Source organism: Sceloporus undulatus, chromosome 5 (genome assembly GCF_019175285.1).
Source record: "Sceloporus undulatus isolate JIND9_A2432 ecotype Alabama chromosome 5, SceUnd_v1.1, whole genome shotgun sequence".
In the NCBI taxonomy this organism is placed as follows: Eukaryota; Metazoa; Chordata; class Lepidosauria; order Squamata; family Phrynosomatidae; genus Sceloporus; species Sceloporus undulatus.
The window spans coordinates 147,662,264-147,683,875 of record NC_056526.1 but is presented as its reverse complement, the minus strand read 5'-3'; the positions used below and the strand labels follow the sequence as shown (position 1 = coordinate 147,683,875).

General features: G+C 39.3%; 1 protein-coding gene across 11 annotated transcripts in view; it reads right to left on the bottom strand.

Annotated features, from left to right (window-relative positions):
- SLC10A7 (solute carrier family 10 member 7) overlaps positions 1–21,612 on the bottom strand; it is a 189,461-nt gene that overhangs the window by 25,342 nt on the left and 142,507 nt on the right. For 2 of the 11 annotated variants that reach the window (XM_042467562.1, XM_042467561.1), the window contains exon 11: positions 638–783. The exons of 1 other annotated variant lie outside the window; for it this stretch is intronic. In XM_042467562.1, the coding sequence (XP_042323496.1) occupies positions 638–783 (146 nt within the window). Of the gene's footprint in view, positions 1–637; positions 784–5,826; positions 7,276–13,757; positions 13,915–21,612 lie in introns of those variants that run through there. 8 more of the 11 variants (XM_042467566.1, XM_042467569.1, XM_042467571.1 and 5 more) reach the window with 7 other exon arrangements.

Here is a 21,612-nt window from a genome sequence, read left to right as displayed (position 1 = left end):
TTAAATATCTTTTAGCTGCAGACAGGCTGGAAATTAATGAAACTGAAAAGGTTCTAAGAGCCTTACAAACAGGAAAATTAGTCCTGTCATAAAATGCCTTCCCCTATATAAGAATGTTAACAAGGATATAGAAACAATAATCCACTTGCATAAGTATGGCATCTATTTTGTTTACCTTCCTTCCTCTATAGTGTCTTCCCCTCTTGCATAGGGTATTACTACCCTCAAACTTTTGGAAACTGCCCTCATTGTTTGTGAAATCTGTGCTGTGGAAAATCATACGCTTTAACCTGCACATTATTTTACCAAAGCCCATGATTAGCAATGCACTGTAACAATGGGGAAATGTGGCAGGATGCTGTGAGTCTCTCTGGGCATGCTTGCCAGGCCCCATTAAGAGATGCTTTCTTTCAGTGCTCATGACTGGTAGCACTCCACATTTTTTCAAAGCTGAGCCTGATTTCCACCCTGTGGGTTGACATGACATTGGGGCTGACACTGCAACCCAGCCTTCCCAAACTTGATGCCCTGTTGAACCTTTGGAATACAACTATCAACCCTGACCACTGGCCATGTTGACTGGAGCCTGTGGGAATTGTAACACAAAACGTTTGGTCTTACAGTCATCACTTCTTACCTTTTGTCTAGAAATCATCCATGATTTTATTGTTGGCACTAAGACACTGCCTAGAAGGATCTGAGCCGGGTGATAGATAAGTAAAGGGACAGAAATTAAGGACAGGTGCTCATAGCCTTCAAAGACGATCTTCAGCATTGGTATTCCTATGGGCAGAAAGAAAGCTAAATTTAAGAATTCTTTGATGTATTTTCTGTGTCATGGATCCTAGGAAAGCATTTTACTTTTTTAAACACTTCACTACAATTTCAAAGAAAAAGACCTCCCCACCCTCTTTTTACCAAAAGATAGTTCACAAAGATGAAGACACAGAAGTGTTTTGTAAGAGGCAGGAGAACACGAGTACACAATAATTCCATTGGGAAGAAAAGCACCATCTGTTTGGCTACAAGGTGTGAGACCAAGGACAATATAGATAATCTATATACCAATTGCTTATTAATCAGAAAGTGCTATTCTTTGGGACACAATGCAAGTATGTACCCAGATAAAGGGCAACCATGCAGATAACTGCAAGGGAATCTAGATTCTTCCCATGCTTGCTTTGTATTACCTTTGTGCCAATTTACTTCTTACCTCCTCAGCTATTTACAGTCCATTTATTTATGCTACATTGGCTTATTTCAGTAAATATTCTTACATTGCTGGGCTGAAAGAAGGGGCTGAAATTAATTTACGAAGATAAGAACTTTAACCAAGTTTTGCTATACATCAGTCTTCAATCACTGCTGTCAATTTAATAATAAATAATAAACATTCATGTTTCTGAACTGTTCATCAATGGAGCTAGGAAGGAAGGTATATATTGTTGTTGCTAAAAACAACTTTGTCTGGCTTGTAAATTAAAAACACAAAAGTTCTGAATCACAAAAATGAGGACATTACTTGAGAAGTAACACAACTATTTGCATGCTCTTTTCATTTTGCTTGCTTTCATCGAAGAGATTATGCTGGATTGTTTTAAACCAAAGAAGGAAACAGAAGTCTTTGTAAAGCCTAGGTTGTTCCTGGATATTTCAGTTCACAGTTTTTGATAATGTAACTCTGGAACAGGAACTATGATTCAAATTGCAATGACAGGAGCAGGTGCCACTATAGCAAAAATAGTAAAGTGCAGAAGATAAAATTAAATCTTTAATATGAGTAGCAAAGAATGAAAATGCTAAGCTAAAAGATCTGGTTATCTTTGTTTTGATCTGTCCACTCCAGTTTCTTTCATCACTTAAAAGTACACACATTCTGATGTAATAGAATATGATAGGAACACCAACATTAAATGTGTTTAGTATAAATTTGCACAGTATCTCAGCACATATGTAATTAAAACACACATTCACACCCCTCGGGGGAGGGAAGAAAATCCATCCAGACTTTTCTAAAGTTTTCTTGTAAGTTAAGTGCAGTTTTTTTAAAAAAAACACAAATGGAATTTTTTAAAGCTCGACTCAGGCTTGCATCCTTCCGAGGTCGCTAAAATGAGTACCCAGACTGTTGGGGGCAAATTAGCTTACTTGCTAATTAGCTTACTTGCTGTTCACCGCTATGATCTTTGGAATAGCGGTATATAAATAAAACAAATTATTATTATTATTATTATTAAAACGGTTCATGTTGTTTCATCAGATCAACCATACATGTACCATTTCTTGTTTTTGAGGTTGCTTTCAGAATTTTAAAGGAAAAGCAGTTGGAATTATTATTTAAACTGAATTTCCAATACTGTATAAGCAAGTCTAATTTGATGCTTCAACAGAAGTCAAGTCTGAGAAATGAAGTTCAACTGAGCCTTCAACAATGTTTCATCTGTGATTAATGGTCTCAGAGAAACAAATGAGACACAAAACAGAGGATCCTGCTGGAATCTCTAGTACAACCCTCCTTCCCCTTTCCACCATCCTAAATCCAGCAAGGTGTGTAAAGAAAGGGATTAGACTTTTTGACATGTAGGACACTTGAAGATGGACACATGTCTTATATATCATTTTACCCCATAGGATTGGGAAAGAAGCAGGGAGGCATACTGACAGTATGTACTATGTTAGTCCAACTGAAGAAACAGGGCTGATTTAAGTGTAGATTTGTGATTTAGCAGTTGATGAAATGGGTACACTCTAGTTGGGACTACCAAGGATTAAATAATGATTAAATAATAGAGTTATTAAAAAATGAGCACCATTGAGTTCAATGAGTCTTCACACACTGAACTCAGTGGTGCTTGTTTCTGAATAACTGTATTATTTAATTATCTTAATCATTTGTATAATGATTATCTGGTGTGGGAATAATGCACTCTAGATGTTTTTGGACTGTAGCCCTAGCCAGCATAGCTAATGGTGAGGGATGATGGCAGTTCAACTAAATCTGAGGATCACATGATTTGTACACTTGATGTAATACTTATTTAGAAGTAAGTTCCACTAAATTCAGTGGGACTTACTACCAGCTAAATGTGCTTAGCACTGCACTTGCAGAATGTGAGTATAACACTGTCTTTAGCTTCTAGACCCTTTCAAAGCTGATAATATAATAACTTATTCTATAATGACATTGATACACAGGGACTGGGCAGAATACAACCTGTGCATTCATGGGCAGGCAAGAATTTGAATCCAGATTTTTAAGCAGTACTATCAGTGTGACACGAGGGTAACATGGGAAATAAAGGATGGGTAGAAGTAATCAACGTGTGAACAAGAAACAGCTCAGTGTCTACAAGGGATTAAGAACACCGAGGGTGATTCCTAGAGAGGAAACTATTTGCAGAATGAGGAAAATTACTCAACAAAATATCAAAATTTTAATTTCTGTGGAAGAAAGAGAGAAACGCTCTGGATGATGTAGCATGCCTAAATTCAATTTAGTCTCATCCAAGGTTCTGATGGTAGGAATCTAAAAAGGTGTAAGAAGCTTAGAATGTTTTGTCCGATGAGATACATATATATTTTTTTATTTGGGTGTTTGGGAAATGCAGATACATTTCTCAATGTGTTATCAATTTTAGCTGATTCCCAGGTGATGTAATTCCCTGCGTTCTTATAAAGTTAGTTGCAACATTCAGGAACCTAGGAACATTTCACAGGTGTATTTTTGTTTTCTTTTTAATACACGATCACTTCTTACACCGGTAGAGATGATTGTTTTCTCAGGAGAGAAGCTTGTGTGCATGTGGTTAATACCATAGCGTCAACTACCAAGGGAATCTAAGTCTTTTTACGGTTCAGTTAAACAGCTATGATCCACTGTCCCTTGAGAAAAGGAAGGGGCTTATGGAGTGGTGGTGGCTTATACGGGGAAGATGCTTCTTTCTGAGTTTTACAAGTAAGAGATTATATGGGGGGGGGGGGGAAGAGCAGCAATGAGCAACACAAGGGCAGAAGAGAATCTGTACCTTGGGAGGTTTTAATACCCTTTTACTTTCTGCAGAGTAGACAGTCAAAGTAACAGTGGCACCCCCCCCCCCCACACACCTTCTATATAATTTACAAAAATGAATTAGCTTTAGAACAAATGTTGAGGCAATAGGTTTTAGTGGGTTTGATTTAAGTTAACTTGAAAGTAGCCAAAGTATCTTAATTTCTCTTTGGTTATTGTATGATTGATTCTACTGATTCAGACATAACCCCATGTAATTAATTCAAACAGTTATCCCCCTAACTATTATGCTGGCCAGAATCCACTAAGTCAGATACAAGTGTGTAACCTAGTTACACATTTGGGACTGTTCCATATTCAGGATCTCTACGTATTCCCTAGGTTAGGGGGTACATAGGGACTGTGAAAGTCCCCCATTCCCATTTACTGGGTGGAAATAGCTATCATTAACAGAGGTCTGTTCCCATGTCAGTCAGGAAGCAGCTGACTGATATTTCCATCCTTCCTTGTGTGATCGCTGGCATAAAGGGGAATTGAGACAAGGCTTCTGCCTGTCACACTGGACACTGCTCATGGGAGGGGATGAGACCATCCAGTCAGCTGCTTCCCAATTGACAGGGGAACAGACCCTGTTGCTCACAGCAGCTGCTTCCCAGTAAGTGGGGACTGGGCTGGGAATCGTTGCATAGCTATGTAATTACAGTGGTTATGCATTTGTAACTCACCAAGTAAATTCCTTGTTTTTGCCATGGCCACTTATGGAATAATTCAGGTCCATATTAATCCATTCTTTTCTCATTCAGTTAAGAAATTAACAGACGATCAATGTGCTAGTTATCAGCACAGGACTAACTACATTTTCCAATATTCTAAAGCTGCTTGTGGCTTTTGCCTCAGATTCGTTCATACAGTACATCTATTGGAAAAAATACTACAGATGATAAGGGAAGGACAGGTATTTTTTAATTGAAACCACCCAAGGGTACAAATACACAGTTGAAAGGCACTGTTTTAATACAGTCCAGAGATTGCACAAGAGTAAAGAGACCCATGATGTATTTTTTATTATTGCAAATTGCCATGGGATCATTTGATGAAGCATAACTAAAATACAAACAAAACTAGGGCAAATTTGGATGAGTGGTCTTTTGTGAAAACTGTGTGATACAGGAATGAGCCTAGAGAGAAAGAAGATGGAAATAACTAGTTTATAAGGCTGAAGTCCTGTTGGTGACATAGTAATTTGTGTTATGCATGTGAAATGACTTTCAGAAGACAATACAGAACAGATGTATCCAGCTGATGTTGGCAGGAGTGGATTGTTGCAGATGTGCAACAATGAATGTAGCATAGTCTGTCAATGAGCATAGTTTACTGCCTCTGTGCATTGCATCATAAGCTGATAGCCATGTACATTCACTGTTTCTTGTATGTTGCACTACGGTATTATTCAGTACAGTATAGAGATTTTGAGTATGTAAGAACATTAGAGAATAATGTTTAATATGCTACAGATATTTACTAGTTGCTGTGGTTAGGTCCTCCAATGTAAATTGTAAAAACCAAGATTCTTGTTGCATGTTGAAGGCAGATAAGTTTTATTTGTCATAAGCTTTCATGGATTATGCCCCACTTCACTAGATACTAAGCTGATGCTGTTGTTGTGTGCCTTCAAACTGATTCTGACTTACGGTGACCTTAAGGCAACCCAATCATGGGGTTTTCTTGACAAGTTTCTTCAGGGGGATTTGCCATTGCCATCCTCTGAGGCTGAGAGTTTGAGTTGCCCAAGGTCACCCAGTGGGATTTGAACCCTGGTGTCCAGAGTCATTGTCCAACACTCAATCCACTACTCCATGCTGGCTCTCAGGTACTAGTTACCATCCAGAAAACCAGAGGCCAAAACAAAACTTGTTAGCATTTAAGGCACCCACATATTCTTTGTTGTTTCTGCTCTAACAGACTAGCAGTGATATTCCCCATGGATTTGTAAATTGTGCAAGCATTACAAAGCATTTTTCTCTGAGCCCTCTGAAAAATATTTCTTTTGCAACCATGAATCAGGCTGATTCTGTCTGACAGAGTGGGCAAAGTGCTTCCTGAAGCTACATGTGGCTGCTAAGGCCCCATGGAAGAAATACTTTATTCCCCTCACATACCCTTTATGGGATATGGAACCATTTTTGCTATGGGGCAGGCTAGGCCATTTTAGATCCAGGAGAGGCCTTCTGGAAACAAAGAGAATTCTGGGTCAGGTTCAGTTGTCAAATAATCCTCCCCTGGAATGCCCCCCATGAGGCGAAAATGGCCCTCATGTCCTATAGAAGATGTCGGGGAACATTTTTTGGCAGTAGGTATGCAGCCCACCAAGGTCTAGTGGGGAGAGGGAGCTAGTGTGGCCCCCAGCCTCCAACCATTACCTGTGGTATGAGAATGGATATGAGAGTGGGTACCAAAGAAACAGAAAAGTGCTATAATGTGTGGGGTTGGTTTTTGTTCTTCCTTGCAAGGAACCTTCTCTAACCCACTTACTCTCTGCTGTTGGTACACAGAGTATATGTTGATCCACAGGGGGACTCTTCCTTTTACATTTAAGCCAAACTCTATGGATAGACAGGCCACCAGTGACAGAAGATTGGCTCAGAATGGCTCTAGTTCAATCAGTCTAGAAAAAAGTAAGTTTCCTGGACATAATATCCCAGTTCTACAATAAGGTCATATCTTGAGAAGCCCTAAAGCAAACAAGGCTGATTTACTAGTATTCAAAAAAGGCTGCATTCAAGGAACACTATCAGCCCCTCTGATGGTACCTGTGTGAATGTATTGTGTGCCTTCAAGTTGTTTCCAACTTATGGCAACCCTAAGGCGACACTATCGTGGAGTTTTCTTGGGTAACCACATATTTCCTAAGGTGAACCACATAACCACCTGAGGTAACCACATATTTCCCTCATTTCTTTTCTTGCAATCCTTTTTCACTTTCAAGCAAGGAACTACACATTGTTACCTACAAAATGTATTTTTCAAAACCATGGAAGATATGGTGGTATTTTCAAAGCAATTTAAATATGGGTCTCTTTCCATCTTGCCATGACTGCAGCCACAGAAAATGAAATGAAGCAAATCCGTTTTAATGCTCCAAGGGACTGATGCTGTGTCACCATGGTTGACAGGATCCAAGCAGGCTTGAGGAGATGGCATTTGACTTTATGGAAGTGAGCACTCTGCACGCATTTACAATTTTACAGGGACTTTAAGCTGTCATGCTGAAAAATGTTTATAAAACATTAATCAAAAATGCCTCTTTAATACAATGCATTGTCTGAAAGATGTTAGGAAGCACATATTGTAAATGGATTCTTTTTTCTGACTAAAGTAATTTCTACCAAAAGCATTTCCCCACTGCTGTACAAGTACACAATGAGGATAGATAAAGAGCACTTTCTCAGCACATTACTACCTGATCCAAACACTTGGGAAATCACTAATGTACAGCACGCCATATTTCCATGTCACACATGACACATTTGTCTAAAATTACCCAACAGAGTTTGACACTGCAGCCTATTCCATCGCAGAGCTTTCAACTGACATCTGCCAAGCAAGAACTTCAAGTAAGAGCTTTCTTTTTCTAACAAGGAATCAAGAGTTTTCTTTTATCCTATGCCCATGATGGGAAGGATAAAACAGCAAGAAATGTAGCTCAGGTCCCTCCCCCCACTCTGGTTTTAATATGTTATACTCCCTGAAATGTTTTTACTTTCCTTGCAACAGCATTTGTCACTTGCTGCTTGTAGAGCTATGTTTTGAGAGAACTTCTCTTTGTTAATATCAAAACATTTGTCCTTCACACAAATCACACATTCTTCAAATTATTGCTAGATGCCATTCATAACTAACTTCACCATTAAGACTTCTTTTCTCGAAGCAACCATTTACCAACAGTTTATATTAGAAGCGAGTGTTATGTCACTGAATCACACTAAAAACCACTTGTGTCTGAAGAGTCATATATATTTTACTTAAATACTCAGCAGATGAGAGAGATAAGGTTGTGTATCAAAAACATGGGCACATGGGGCAGGACAGTGGGTGTAGGGCCTTCCTGTGGAAGAATAGCTTGACATTGTTTTTCTCCCTTAAGATGATATTGCCCAGTGTATAGAAAAAGCAGATGAACCCACTGAAAAGTGCCTTGTACAGTTATTTCCTTGCTGCCTCTTATATCTGGCTAGAAGAAGATATACATTGGACAATCTAAACTGCAATAATCCCAGGCTTCTATCAGTAAAAAGTGTCACTTGTACAGATAGGTTTGTACATGACTGTAGTGGCCCACAAGCCATTTAGAAAAAAAAAACCTGGAACTAGAAAAAAAAAAAGGATTAGGACATCACCCTTCGGCTGCACTGCTTTGTTTGACATTCAGTATGCAAAGCTACGTAACAAAACCATGCAGTCTGCACAGTTCAGTTCTGCAGCAAGACATTGTTCATTTGAGCCACAGGGAAATGTGAGTGCTGGTGTGAACACTTGACCTTGTCTGTATTTTCATAGTGCCTGGCACTGTACTGATGCTGGGCTTGTCCCTAATTGCTATATGCTTCCCAGTTTGAAGGGTCGAAGGAGGCAAACTTCTCCTTACAATCTTTACAGACACTTTCTCTAGTTTCTAAACACCAATGGAGTTGGACATTAAGCTTTGGACATTGGACAATGACTTTGGACATTAGGAGAAAAACAGGATGTTCAGGTGGTAAAATGTTCCCTCTATTGTGGCATTTGGAACTGTGTTAAGAGGGAAATACCAAAGAGAAAAAAAATGTCCAAGTTTGGAAAGTGCAATCCAATACTCTCCTCCAGTAGTGTATAGACTTTTTTTTTAAAAAAAAAAACCCACATCCTATACAGATGTTTTAAAGTTTTTCACAGCTTCTACATTGGCAATGGTTTCTCAGAATGAAGGGAAGTAAACATCAACACATTTAGAACATGCCATGTTGATGAAAGTGGCTTTAGCATATCACTGACTGGGGCAGCTTTTCACATAACAATTGGATGGACTTAATTCTAATTAAAGTAATACTGGTCCTGTTCAGATGGGCCACAACACAAGCGCCGTGTTGGTGCTAAAATTAGGGTTGTAGAGCGTGCAGCAACTGCACACTCTGCAACCCTAATACGTATGGATGGCGCCATTTTTACGTGGCGCCATCCATACGTGCTGCACGTGCATGACGCAAGCATGGTGGCGCATCCACACCTCCAGGTGCCACACTTGCATCGTGAGCACATCACAGTGCACCAATGGTGCACTGATGACATCCTCCCTGTGTGCTGAAAAGAACCCACGTTTAGTGGGTTCTTTTTGGAGAGGAGGGAGCCTGCGCGATTTGGTTGTTGTGGGCTCCCTCTGGAGGAAGAATGGGCGGCTCCAGACCACCCCTTTGGGGCGGTCTGTCCACGATGATCATGCTAAACAGCCAAGTTGCTCAGCCTACATCAAGTTTCAGCCTAGCCATGCTACCGACTCAAATGTCTGTCTGCGAAAGTATCACCAAACAAAAAATTTGTCTGCATCCCCACCATTTGAATCTACTTTGACTTATGACTTCTCCTAGTAATACATTTTAAAAATGTGTTTAAACGACATGATTTAAAAGAAGGTGTTGAACTCCATAGAAGGAATCTGAGTATTTAGGGAGTCAGTATTAATGACTTCACTTTAATCTGGGATGTCCTAAGAAGCAACACAACCAAGTCCCACTCTATTAGAAAAGAGTACAGTGGTTCCTCCATGTTTACTGGGATTAGAGGTGAAGGACCCCCACAAATGTGGAAAAACTGCAAATAAAAAATCACTATTCTTTTTACCCAAGAGAACACCTCTCTTCTCAAGGTCCTGCAGCAAAACTCTATGGTCAACATCTGCCAGAATGTGACCACAGAATCATGCTGGAGAACCTACAAATGTATCACATGTCCAAATGCCTTTTTTGTTGCCAACAGTCAATGAGAATGCAATGTGAGTCTGGGTAAAATCAATGGCAGCTGATGGCTTCTGTGTGAGAAGGACAATGAATCCACTCCATGTTTTAGTACAAGCATTAAAATATCTAACAAAGGTGCTGTTTGGTTGATTGTTCCTTTAAAATTTGGACTAAGACCTGGAGCAGATTCCCTGACATGAAAGCCATCAGTTGCCAGAGACTGAAATTAGTTTATCATAAATCAGTTTGTTGCTTGTAATTTATTATAATCTTTATTGAATTTAAAAGTTATTTTCATCCACAGCATTAAAGATTTTGAATAATGATTAATGTTTCACATTACTGTTACTTTCTTACTTGAGTAACTGAGGGCCAAATTGGGCTATTTTTGGTAAATTTTAATTTTTAAAAAAATAAAAATAACATGTCACTACCAGATTAATTAATGCAACAAATTAATTTTATAACACACACACACACAAAGAGGTTAACAGTAACAAATTAAATTTTGATTTAACATCAATGCTAGTGTACTAGCTATATCCATATTCATATTTCCAATCCCTGGTAAAATGCATAGACTGCCATAATATGTGTCTAAGGACAACATACATGATGATGACACAAGCATGTTTTATCACATTTTATAGATGGGTATGCTCAAAATGGGGAATAATGCTTTGAAAGGAACACTAAATTTCTTATAACTTTTCCATCCTCAGATAAAACTCTGAAAAAGATTGCAAGCTGGAAAACATCACAACAAGCTGGCTTATACAGTGGTCCCTTGGTATCCAGTGGGGTTTGGATACCAAAATCCGTGTGGGTACCCAAGTCCCATTAAACACAATGGCATTGTAAAATGGTGTCCCTTTAATAAAATGGCAAAATAAAGGTTTATTTTTATATATATATTTAAGTATTTTCAAACTGTGAATGGTTGAATCTGAGGTTAAGGAATCTGTGGATACAGAGGGTCAATTGTAATATAAAGTCCTCGCAATTAATCTGGGATTCAAAATTATTATGTTTTGAAAATGTATCATAAAATGGTCTCTCTCATACAAAAAGATCAGCAAAAGAAAACCTTTTTTTACTTCTACTGATAAAGTGTGATAGACATTTTTAAAGAAACAGCAAGAATATGTTTTATTTTTCTTTCTTCAAAGGTTTTCTTGACCTTTCTTCCCTAAGAGTTCTGTATGAGAGATGTGACTGTCTTTTGCCCACAGAGAGCTTCTTTAAAAATAATGATTTTCAATCCCAGATTAACTGCAAAGCCATCTTAACATTTGGGAAAAACAAGGGAAGACACACTGTTCTGTGTTTTTGACCAACAATGGGTGTCAGTCATTCAGGTCATTGGTTTACAATGCTTACATAACCACAGAAAAGATGTACTGTGTAATAAAAAAAACCTTAGCACTTCCTTGGTAAATAAAAATATGGGAAATATAGAAGACTCTTCCCACCCAACCCCAACCCCCGAATGAGCTTGCACAGCTTGATAATGATATTTAATGGATAGCCTGAGCACTCACTCCAGATGCTAACTATGAAACATTTAATGCCAACATCTGAAGACACTCACCTCTGATTCAAAAAAACACTTATACCTGTCTGAATGTGTTGTACCACCAATTAGTTAACAGAGAATAAAAAAAATGAATCAAGTCTCAATGAGATTGATTTAAAAAGCTGTGTACCTTCCATGTACTATGGAGTGTTTGGTGATTATGATTTAGTATTATTTAGAATGTGACTACCTCAGTTAATATTAAATGACCATGTATGCAGGCCTCACATCTTCCTCAGGCATGTATTTTGCTTCATCACTAATAATGAAACCATCAGCACTTCATAATATTAACTTACGATGAGAGACTAGACAAGAACAACTTTGTCTGATGAAGCCTGTTTATGAGCAGTAATCATATACACCAATGAATTAAAAGATATGGCTAAGTGAGCTACAGTCGGTTCCAGAACGCCACCCCCCCCCCCCCATCTGCTGTGAATATCCAAAAAATGCAGGACCTCAAGTCTCATTACTGTTAATGGATGCTGATGTGAATGTGGCTGTGTCAGGGAGGCTGCATGTATGTTTTGCCACTGATGATAATGGGGCAGTGCCATCCACAAATGCTCCAACTGAATCAGAGCGCTGACAGTTTTTGGTTTACAGATGCCAAAGTCTTCAGTAGCAGCAAACACAATGTGATTGGAATATATTTAAATAGCAAGGTTTCCAACTTCAATTCTTGAAGAAAAACAAAGCTGATATAAATAAGGCTCAGTTGGATCTTCAGCCTTTTATATTACTTTAGAAAAAACAGTGTTAAATGTTGGAAGAAACAGCGCTTTTTGGGAACTTGCACCGAGAAAACCAGAAGAGAGGATGATGATTCTTCAGCAGATTCAATTAACTGGAATATTTCCAAGGCTATACAACTGATTGTGTATCTTTCAAAATTTGTTGTGGATTCAAATTCAGGGCAACACAGCTTCAGTAACTGATCATCCTACAGAAAGATGGCTCTTCATTTCTTATGCAGTCCTTGGATTAAGGAGAGGACATAAGCAATTGTTGCAGCAAAAACAACAATTAGATGCTAAACGGTTTTGCAGCTGTCATGCAGTTTGGGGCAACTCTTATGTATTTATCAATAGAGGGAGGTAGCCTAGCTTTTTAGAAACACAGTATTTGCCATTTAGGCTGAAGGGCTGAATTGTGAAAGCAAACGTACTAGCCGCCAAAAAAAAGAGAGAAGGAAGCTCAACAAGTGATCACTATTATGAACTTTCTCAAATGATCCCAAAATGTGTCAGGACAAAGAAATGTTATTTGATTTTGATACACTGATTTGAAGGCTGCTTTCAATTTTGTTATTAGCACTTGTGGGAAACATTGTTCTGAGTGTTAAGTTATAAAGAGAGACCTATTTTAGCTATTTGTAATTATAATTGTTACTAAAAAATGAGGCACTGTATGAGACATCCGAAATATATATGTCCGAAATTATATATGTCCTATATAAAAGTGGACAGCAGATTTAAAGTGATACAAGAATGCAATATAAGAAAACAGGCCCCTTGAAGGGCAAGCCCACTCTATGGATATAATGCAGAACACAAGCCACTTGGTATGGAGTAGCCCTGTAGTAGTCCTAAGGTAGAAATGAATAAGATTTCAGAATAAACAGCCAATGGGTGGCAACAAAAGGGCTATTTCAGACTTTTGAACACTGGTTTTGTCATGACTGTATACTCAGTAAAGAACAGCAGCCAATCTAAGCTCCTTGAACAAAGTATCTGTCATATTTTTGCTACATTTCTAGGAGTAAATGTGAAATACTTTAGGTTAACACTTACTGTATTGCACTGTGATATTCATCCAGACTTGAATTTAATGGCTGGAAGCATCTATGGTGAAAAGTTCCACTCTTCACAGATCTTCACTATCACGGTTGATTTTAAAATGAAGACTATTTGAGTAGATGCAATTAAAGTCAGTATACAGATCTGGGACACCTCAGATGGGGAGCAATATCAGACCATCATCAAACAATACCACAGATGAGCACAGGGGATATTCTTGGTGTACAACATTAGCAGTGAGCACTCCCACCAGCACATAATGAAATAGGCCAGTTATGTGAATGAGCATGCTCCAGAAGGTGTCTTGAAGATCCTCATTGGGAATAAAGCAGATGAGGAAGAGAAGAAGCAAGTAGGCAGAGATCAAGGCATCCAGCTGGCTAAGGAATAGGCATGGCTTTCTATGCAACGTGTGCCTGCACCAATCTGAACATCAAGGAATCTTTCACTTGTCTGACAGAACTCGTCCTGCAGACCCACAGGAAGGGGCTGGATGGACACTGCACACACACAGCTGTTGAAATGGACCTGGTTGAGCTGGAGGAAGAAGCAAGCAAATCAGAGGGCACATGGGATCCTTTCAAGACCTTCTACTGGTGCTAAAAGTCTCCCAGTGCCTCCCCCCTCACACATACACAGTGCAGGTAGAAAGGCTACCTCTTAGAGAAAGCTGGTTTCCTGTGCTCCATCCCTCTGGTCACTGGTTGCCCAGCTCCCAGCCATCTGCCCTGCTGGGTCCTCTTTGGGTTTCCTTGTGTTTCTCCTTATTTGGTGGTGTCCCCCAAATTCCCCAGATCCAAATATTAAAATAAGGAGGAGGGGGAGATGAATGATATCAGTAGTTCTCAAGCTTTGGCCCCCAGATTTGATGAACCACAAATCCCTGTAGCCTGGTCAATCGTTAGAGCTTCCAGGAGCTATAGTCCAAAAACATCTGGTCCCTCAAGTTTGGAAACCACAGATCAAAACAATGGTTTTCAGCTAGAAAGTCCACGCTGACTAGGACTACACGGGGCTGATGTACAAGAACAATGGGATCTTCCTCCCCCGATTCACTGCCACTGTTCTAGAGCAGTGATTCCCAAACTCTGTTCCTACAGGTGTTTTGGAGTTCAGCTCCCAGAATCCTTAGCCATCTTGGCCAATGGTCTGGAATTCTGGGAGCCAAAGTCCAAAATACCTGGAAGGCAGAGTTTGAGCATCACTGATCTAGAGAAACTAGCTGTTGTTTATAACTCTCCATATAAAACAGACTCTGCTCTTTACATAAGTAATTAGGTTGGCTGTGGGCCAGCATGGCGTAGTGGTTTGAGTGCTGGATTATGACTCTGGAGACCAGGGTTGATTCCCAGTTTGGCAATGAAATTCACTGGGTGACCTTGGGCATGTCACATGTTCTCAGTCTCAGAGGAAGGCAATGGCAAATCTCCTCTAAACAAATCTTGTCCCATGATTCACCTTAGGGTCACCAAAAGTCAGAAATGACTTGAAGGCACACAACACACACACACATACACAAAATGTATGTACAGTGCTCTATAACTAGCTGTCTCTAACAGACGTTTAATGGCATCACTTTTAAAAAGGTTCTTTCAGTGGTACTTCTACTATTTCACAGGCTGGAAGCCAAAAATTCATCTGACAAGCATATGCCGAACAACATCCACAGATAGCATGATCCAACTCAGTGAAAAAGGGAAATTTCAGACTGAATTATGTCCATTGAAAAGATGTGGGGTAGTTTTAAGTTCACTTGTCAAGATGTGTGAGATGACTTTCCGCTCCATCCAACTTACACCCTCCTTCAGTACCATGCAGATATGTTTTAAACTTCAGTGTGCTCAAAATTGTTTATAAGAAATATCTGTAGTATATACCAGCTTGGGATAAAGAAATCTTGACTCATGATCAAACTGGGAATTCTCCACAGGTGACGTGTCAACAATGTGTTAGGTATAATGCAAATTTTAAAGTAGACAAATTAACTTCAACTGTGCTTCTGGGTGGAAGAGAAACTGGGAATGTCTCCTGTGCCATTATCATTTTACATCTGGATAAGTTTTTTAAAATATATATATATATATATATATATATATATATATATATAGAGAGAGAGAGAGAGAGAGAGAGAGAGAGCGCTACGAACTTGCTGCTGTCATGGAAAACCTGCAATCTGATTTTTAGTGTCTGATTCAATTAAGTGTACATCTGGGAAGACATACAACCAAATAAATAATTGGAGAGGAGCAACTCTGAAATGACAATTATTATTCATCGATCCCTTTTTGCAAGTTGAGATTGAGAGATGTAAACTTCAAGTGAATGTGATCTCCTGGGTGAGATTCTTCAGTTCAAACACAGTAAACAACTGTTGTTCTCTGATGCACATTTTAGTACTGCTGCAGGCAAGCTTTCTAAATATTAATTCAAAACCTACTACAAGCAAACTGTGGAGATGAAGTGAGAGAATTAGGGAAGCACTCTGGTGCTGGTTTCCTAGCCCACATCAAAGGTCTAATTTAGAGAGCCTATGCTTCAGGTCAAACAATTAGTGTGTCCAGTATCACACACTCTTAATCCTATATCCACTCTACCATGTATCTATTCTTGTTTACTTTGAAAAACCTTTCCAATTTATGCAGTCTCTGTAACTCCACACTGTTGTATTAGCTATAATAATGATTCAGCCAGCAGTGTAAGAACACTTAGTCTGAAGTCACAGTGAGACTGCTATCTCTAGACTGGATTTTCACCTTGGAGCTAGAAGGCTAGTCAATACAGCTACTGGATTAGTACCCATGGACATACACTAGGCAGTTAAAACCGTTGCATTCCTATCCTTTGCTGCATTTTGGCCCCAAAATATAAATAATAAATTATATATCATTTTTGAATGCATGCATAATCTAAATTAACACACTATAGTGTGTTAATTTAGCTTTTGTATGCATTTAAAAATGACACATAATGTGTTATTTACATTTTCAGAATACACACACACACATACAAGTGCAAGTGAGCAGTCCCAAGTGAGCTTCATGGGGAAGAAGAACTGAAGAAAGAGAGGACACATTGTCAAATTAGTGGAAAGTGTCTGTAATTTGCAAGTGTTGAAAGAGCAAGGTGCTGGAAAGCGGAGTGTAAAAAGGTGGGGAAGCCTGTATTAGATCTGATGTCACCTTTTTCTGTATCTTCTAAAGAGAGTGGATCTAGTGTACATGTATGTTTGTGTGTGTGTGTGTGTTTGTGTGCGCACACATGTATGTCTGTGTTATGAAAGAGATGCACAAATGCTGAAACATATAGCTACAGAAGTACATGGCTGTACAGATACTTGACTATCCAGACACCCTGCCCACTCCTTTACTCACCTCTCCAACTGCCATTTCAAGCAACAAATGTGGAGAAAGTATGGGGGGAATAATATAAATGGCTAGGTCACTCCATTGCAAACTGAATGGGTTCTGAGTAGAGGGGACACACCAAAGAAAGAAAAGATAAAAAATCAGGCTTTCCAAGAAAATATGGATTGAAAGGTGTGTGGAAAAATGGATTCAAAGAGGTTAAAACTGTTGTCTGAGTTGGAGAGGGGCTCTTATTGTGTTTGCCAAGATCAGATGAGTGGATTAAAGCACAAACTCTTTTTAAATAATGTAATGTAATGTATTCTGCTCTGTTCAAGCCCCAGCTGAAATATTATGTCCAGTTCTGGGCACCACAATTTAAAAAGTATGTGGAGAAACTGGAGCGTGTCCAAAGGAGGGTGACTAAAATGGTGAAGGGTCTGGAAACCATGCCCTAAGGGGAACGACTTAGGGAGCTGCGGAACTTTAGCCTGGTGAAGAGAAGGTTAAGAAGTGATATGATAACCCTGTTTAAATACTTGAAGGGATGTCATATTGAGGAGGGAACAAGCTTGTTTTCTACTGCTGCAGAGACTAGGACCCAGAACAATGGATGCAAGCTCCAGGAAAAGAGATTCCACCTCAACATTAGGAGGAACTTCCTTGCAGTAAGGGTTGTTTGACAGTGGAACACACTCCCTCTTGAGTGTAGTGGAGTCTTCTTCCTTGGAGGTCTTTAAAAGAGGCTGGATGGTCATTTGTCGGGTATGCTTTGATTGAGATTTCCTGCATGGCAAGGGGTTGGACTCGATGGCCCTTCCAATTGTATAATTCTATGATTCTATCCCTAGAATGAAGTTGGTTGTTTGCAAGCAACTTAACAGTAGTCTAAGGCTATGAGGATCTGCACATAGTCTGAAAGCTGTGTCTCATGTAACCTCCAGATGGATGATTAAGATATGCAGGTATTCCCTTCGAATTACATGCCACATAACTAAAAATATTGCTGCTACAAAGAACAGGTTACATCTATATCTAGGGATTTTAAACTAACTTTCTTTTGCTCACTCCACTAGGGAAGCAGCAAAGAATGAGACAAGAACAATAAAAGGACACATACAGTTGATAGTGTTAGACAAAAAAACCTAGAGTAGTTGACAAGTCAGAACAAAGGTGATTTCACACTTCAAGAGATAGGAGATATTCAGCATCTTTGGTACTACTTTAAGTTCCTGTGAAAGAATGTGCTCCTTCACACCAAGCCCACTTTTCTTCACATTATGCTTTGATGCACAATTTTGATCAGTAGAAGGTAACGTTACAAACCTATGGGATATTGAAATAACCTGCAATATTTACTCTGCTAAGAAGCAGAACTTAATTGATTATTTATGTAGCAAGGTTCCTTAAACTGAGCAAGGAAACATCTCTTTAAGTTTTTTTAATTCTCATTCAGGTGAATGGGGATATTCCACCACCCCTGTCACATTCATTTGTTCTGCTGCAGAATTCACACAAAACTAGATATGACACTGTCACCTGAAGACTGTAAACAATTACCTACCATGAATTGTTTTTGAACAGACAAATAAAGGCTGGGCCAAAAATAGCCCCAATGACTCTACTGCATTTATGTTGCTTATATTTTTTGGCAAACAGAAGAAGTTTTGCTACTAAAAACAAACACTCCACTTTGTGTGAACATGTTCTTTTTAGCCCTATGCAGATATCATGGAATGCCCTTGATTCTGTACCCACAAATACTATGGTGGACATTTTTACACTCAGCAATACAATGGAATTCTCACTGGGATAAGCAAATACCCCAGATTTAAGTAAATCATGATTCTGTTTGGCTGCACAATGGTGTCTATGTGTGTGTGCATATGTCTTTGTCTATACACATGCACATACATGGCTTTAGCAACATCCACACAAGAGAATTTAGATATCCAAAATATAAAATAAAAAATAAGTTGATGTCATGACCTTAGATGACTTACCAGTCCTCTAGATGAATAAGAGCAAAACAGACGAGTTCTAAATACCAGCTTCCCAGCAGCTTGGAGGTGTGGCGTTTAAATGCCGCACGCTCCCAAGACGCCCAGAAGCTGCCTGGCTGCCCAGATGTGGTTGGCTTCCAGGCACTCCGGTGGTGTGGTGTTTACACGCTGCACGAGCCTCGTAAGTCCACATAGGGAAGGGAAAAGATGGTTTTCCAGTGCAGAAAGGAGCGGCAATTTGCCACTTCTTTTTGGGCCAACAGAAAGGTGGATTGGGGCAGTGGCATGCAGTTGCTGCAAGCCCAATCTGTCTTTCTCAGGGGCGGACTGTTTCACCCCTAAGTCAATGAATAAAATCTAAAGATTTTATAGCATAAATCCAAATAGAGTCGATCCACTCAGTCAATGGAAATTTAAAAGTGTTGATTTATAGCATTCACAACAATTCAATGGGTCTACAGTTGATTTAGGTCTAGCTCTACATGGATGGTAAGAATCATGTGGCCCTCCAGAAGTTGCACTGTAAGTCCCAGAACTCCTAGACAGTGTAACAAATTGTACAGAATTCTGGGCATTGAAATCTAAAAACATGTGAAGACATGCGGCAGCCCTTCCTCTGATTCTATTCCTAGTCTATTACTGGAAAACAGATATATTCATCTAAACTAGCTGTGCCTCAGTTTCAGAAATCAATAGGCAAAAAGGCATTGCACAAAGTGAAGCCTAAGAAAAAAGAGAGAACATGCCCACAAATTTCTGATTCTGTGCTCATCATATTATTTTAAAACAAGACACTGGGATAATTGTCTAACCAAAGCTAAGCACCTTTAAGACTTCTCATTTCTATTGTTTTTAAACACACAAGTCTTACAGAAATGTGTTTAAAATCCAGTGTGTTTATAAGCTGCTTTGAAGCCAAAAATGGAAAGATTTATTAGTTTAAAGCATTTATATCCTACAATTTTTTAAGCCAAAAGGGCTTTTGTAGAGGCTTACAAGACAGGTAATATGACGAAACTTGCCCTCATATTTACAGTCTAAAATTTAAGACATAATAATAACATTTAGGGAATAAGGGATATGGAGCGAGGAGGGGGAAAATTAATTAAGTGCTTATAGTCTTTGGAAGATAATGAACAATGAAGCGAATGGTAAATTAAAAATACCTAAGCAGCTTTCAGGTGTTGTGTATTTCAGGTGACCATGCCACACCTTTTGTGAATTAGCAACGTAGTAGGAAATTTCTTCTGTGTAATATATGCAACTAATTCCTGCTATGGACTGGAGTTATATACATAAATGCAGCCACCAAACACTACTGTATTATTTTAGACAAGCCATCCTGATAGTTGCAGCGCTTCCTCAGGGCTTCCTTTTTTCCTGCAGAATTAACTCAAGGGAGTGACATCACATTGGGCCTTCCAGATGGATTACATGAAGCCATAGCTCAATGTCATTTTCAATAGCCAAGCTTATAATTAAAGGTCAAACAGTCACTTCATCTGCAATCAATCAATAGAAGAAGTACTAATACCAAGCACTAATCAATCAATGGCAAATACGCTAATAAAAGCCATGAATCAAATGTCTGTGTTTCATGTGCTTGCATGTGCTGTGCATGTATGTTGAAAAAGGCAGGGAGAGAATGGACAAATGAGAGCAAAGATACCTTAGGGAACTCTCTCAGGTACCAAATTTATCTTTACTAGTGAGTGTTTATATCTCAAACTATCTAGTCAAATGAAGTTACAAATAAAAGTGATGTCGTGGGCAGTAAAGCTAGATATTGCTGTTAAAAACGCTGAGAAGTTCAAATTCTATGAATGACACTTATTAAAATATGTGATAGTATATGGATTTAGCAGTACAGTACTAAAGATAATTGTCAAATGTGTTTGTGTGTATGTGTATCTGTGTGCACACACATACTCACACACGGGGGGGGGGGGGGGGGGGGAGAGAGCGAGCAACCTTGGCAATGTTATTTTTCAGACTACAATCCTCAGAATTCCCCTGCCACCATGGCTTGGGGATTTGGGGAGTTGTAGTCCAAAAGTAACGCTTCCAAGCTCTAATGCAAGCATACATACGTATGAGAGAGTGAGCAGTCTAAGCCTTATACAATGAACCTATGCATTCTAAACCTTGTGGAAATGCAGGTATGTCAACTCTTCTGCCCACAGAACAAAATCCAGCGTATGGGAATATACTGTGTTTGTCTCCAAGTTGAGTGAGAGTTTCTTCATGGATCCAAGCAGAGGAAATGGCAGATGGCCTCCTGAGCATGCTGCATGTGGGAATTAGTCAGTTTCATAATACAGTGAGGGAGAAGTGCCTTACAAGAGTCTTCTCGTGCCTCTCTTATTACCACTTCTAAAGCTTCAAAGCTGTCATCTTTCCTCCTCCTCTGCTGGTGCTGTGCTACACTCCCCAGGGAATGGACGCAAGGCACCCTGTGGAGGCTTCACATGCCAGAATGTGGAAAATCAGTTTAAGCTCCAAGTGAAACAGCTTTTGTTGCAGGAGGCCCCTAAGTGCTCTTGTTTGCTTAGTGGTGCTGGAGTTTTGAAGGCAGATAAAAACATTGTCACGGTGGACTTAAAAGAAGGCCCTGAAGTTCACTGATGCCCTTAAATATTCAAACACACAAGTGTTAAATGAGATCTTGCTTGCATCTCCTAAAACCTGCTCAGGTAAATTATGGCAGAATAACACAACAGACAACTTGTCATTCTCTATGAAGTCAACAGCAAAAATCACACTGGTTTTATAGGGAGAAAGATTTGGTAGCAGCTTATAGCTATTGCACAAAATTTTCATGAATACTTCTGGCTTTAGACAAAACATTCCAATGCTGCCAGAGACCCTAATCCAAAAATGTCATTCTC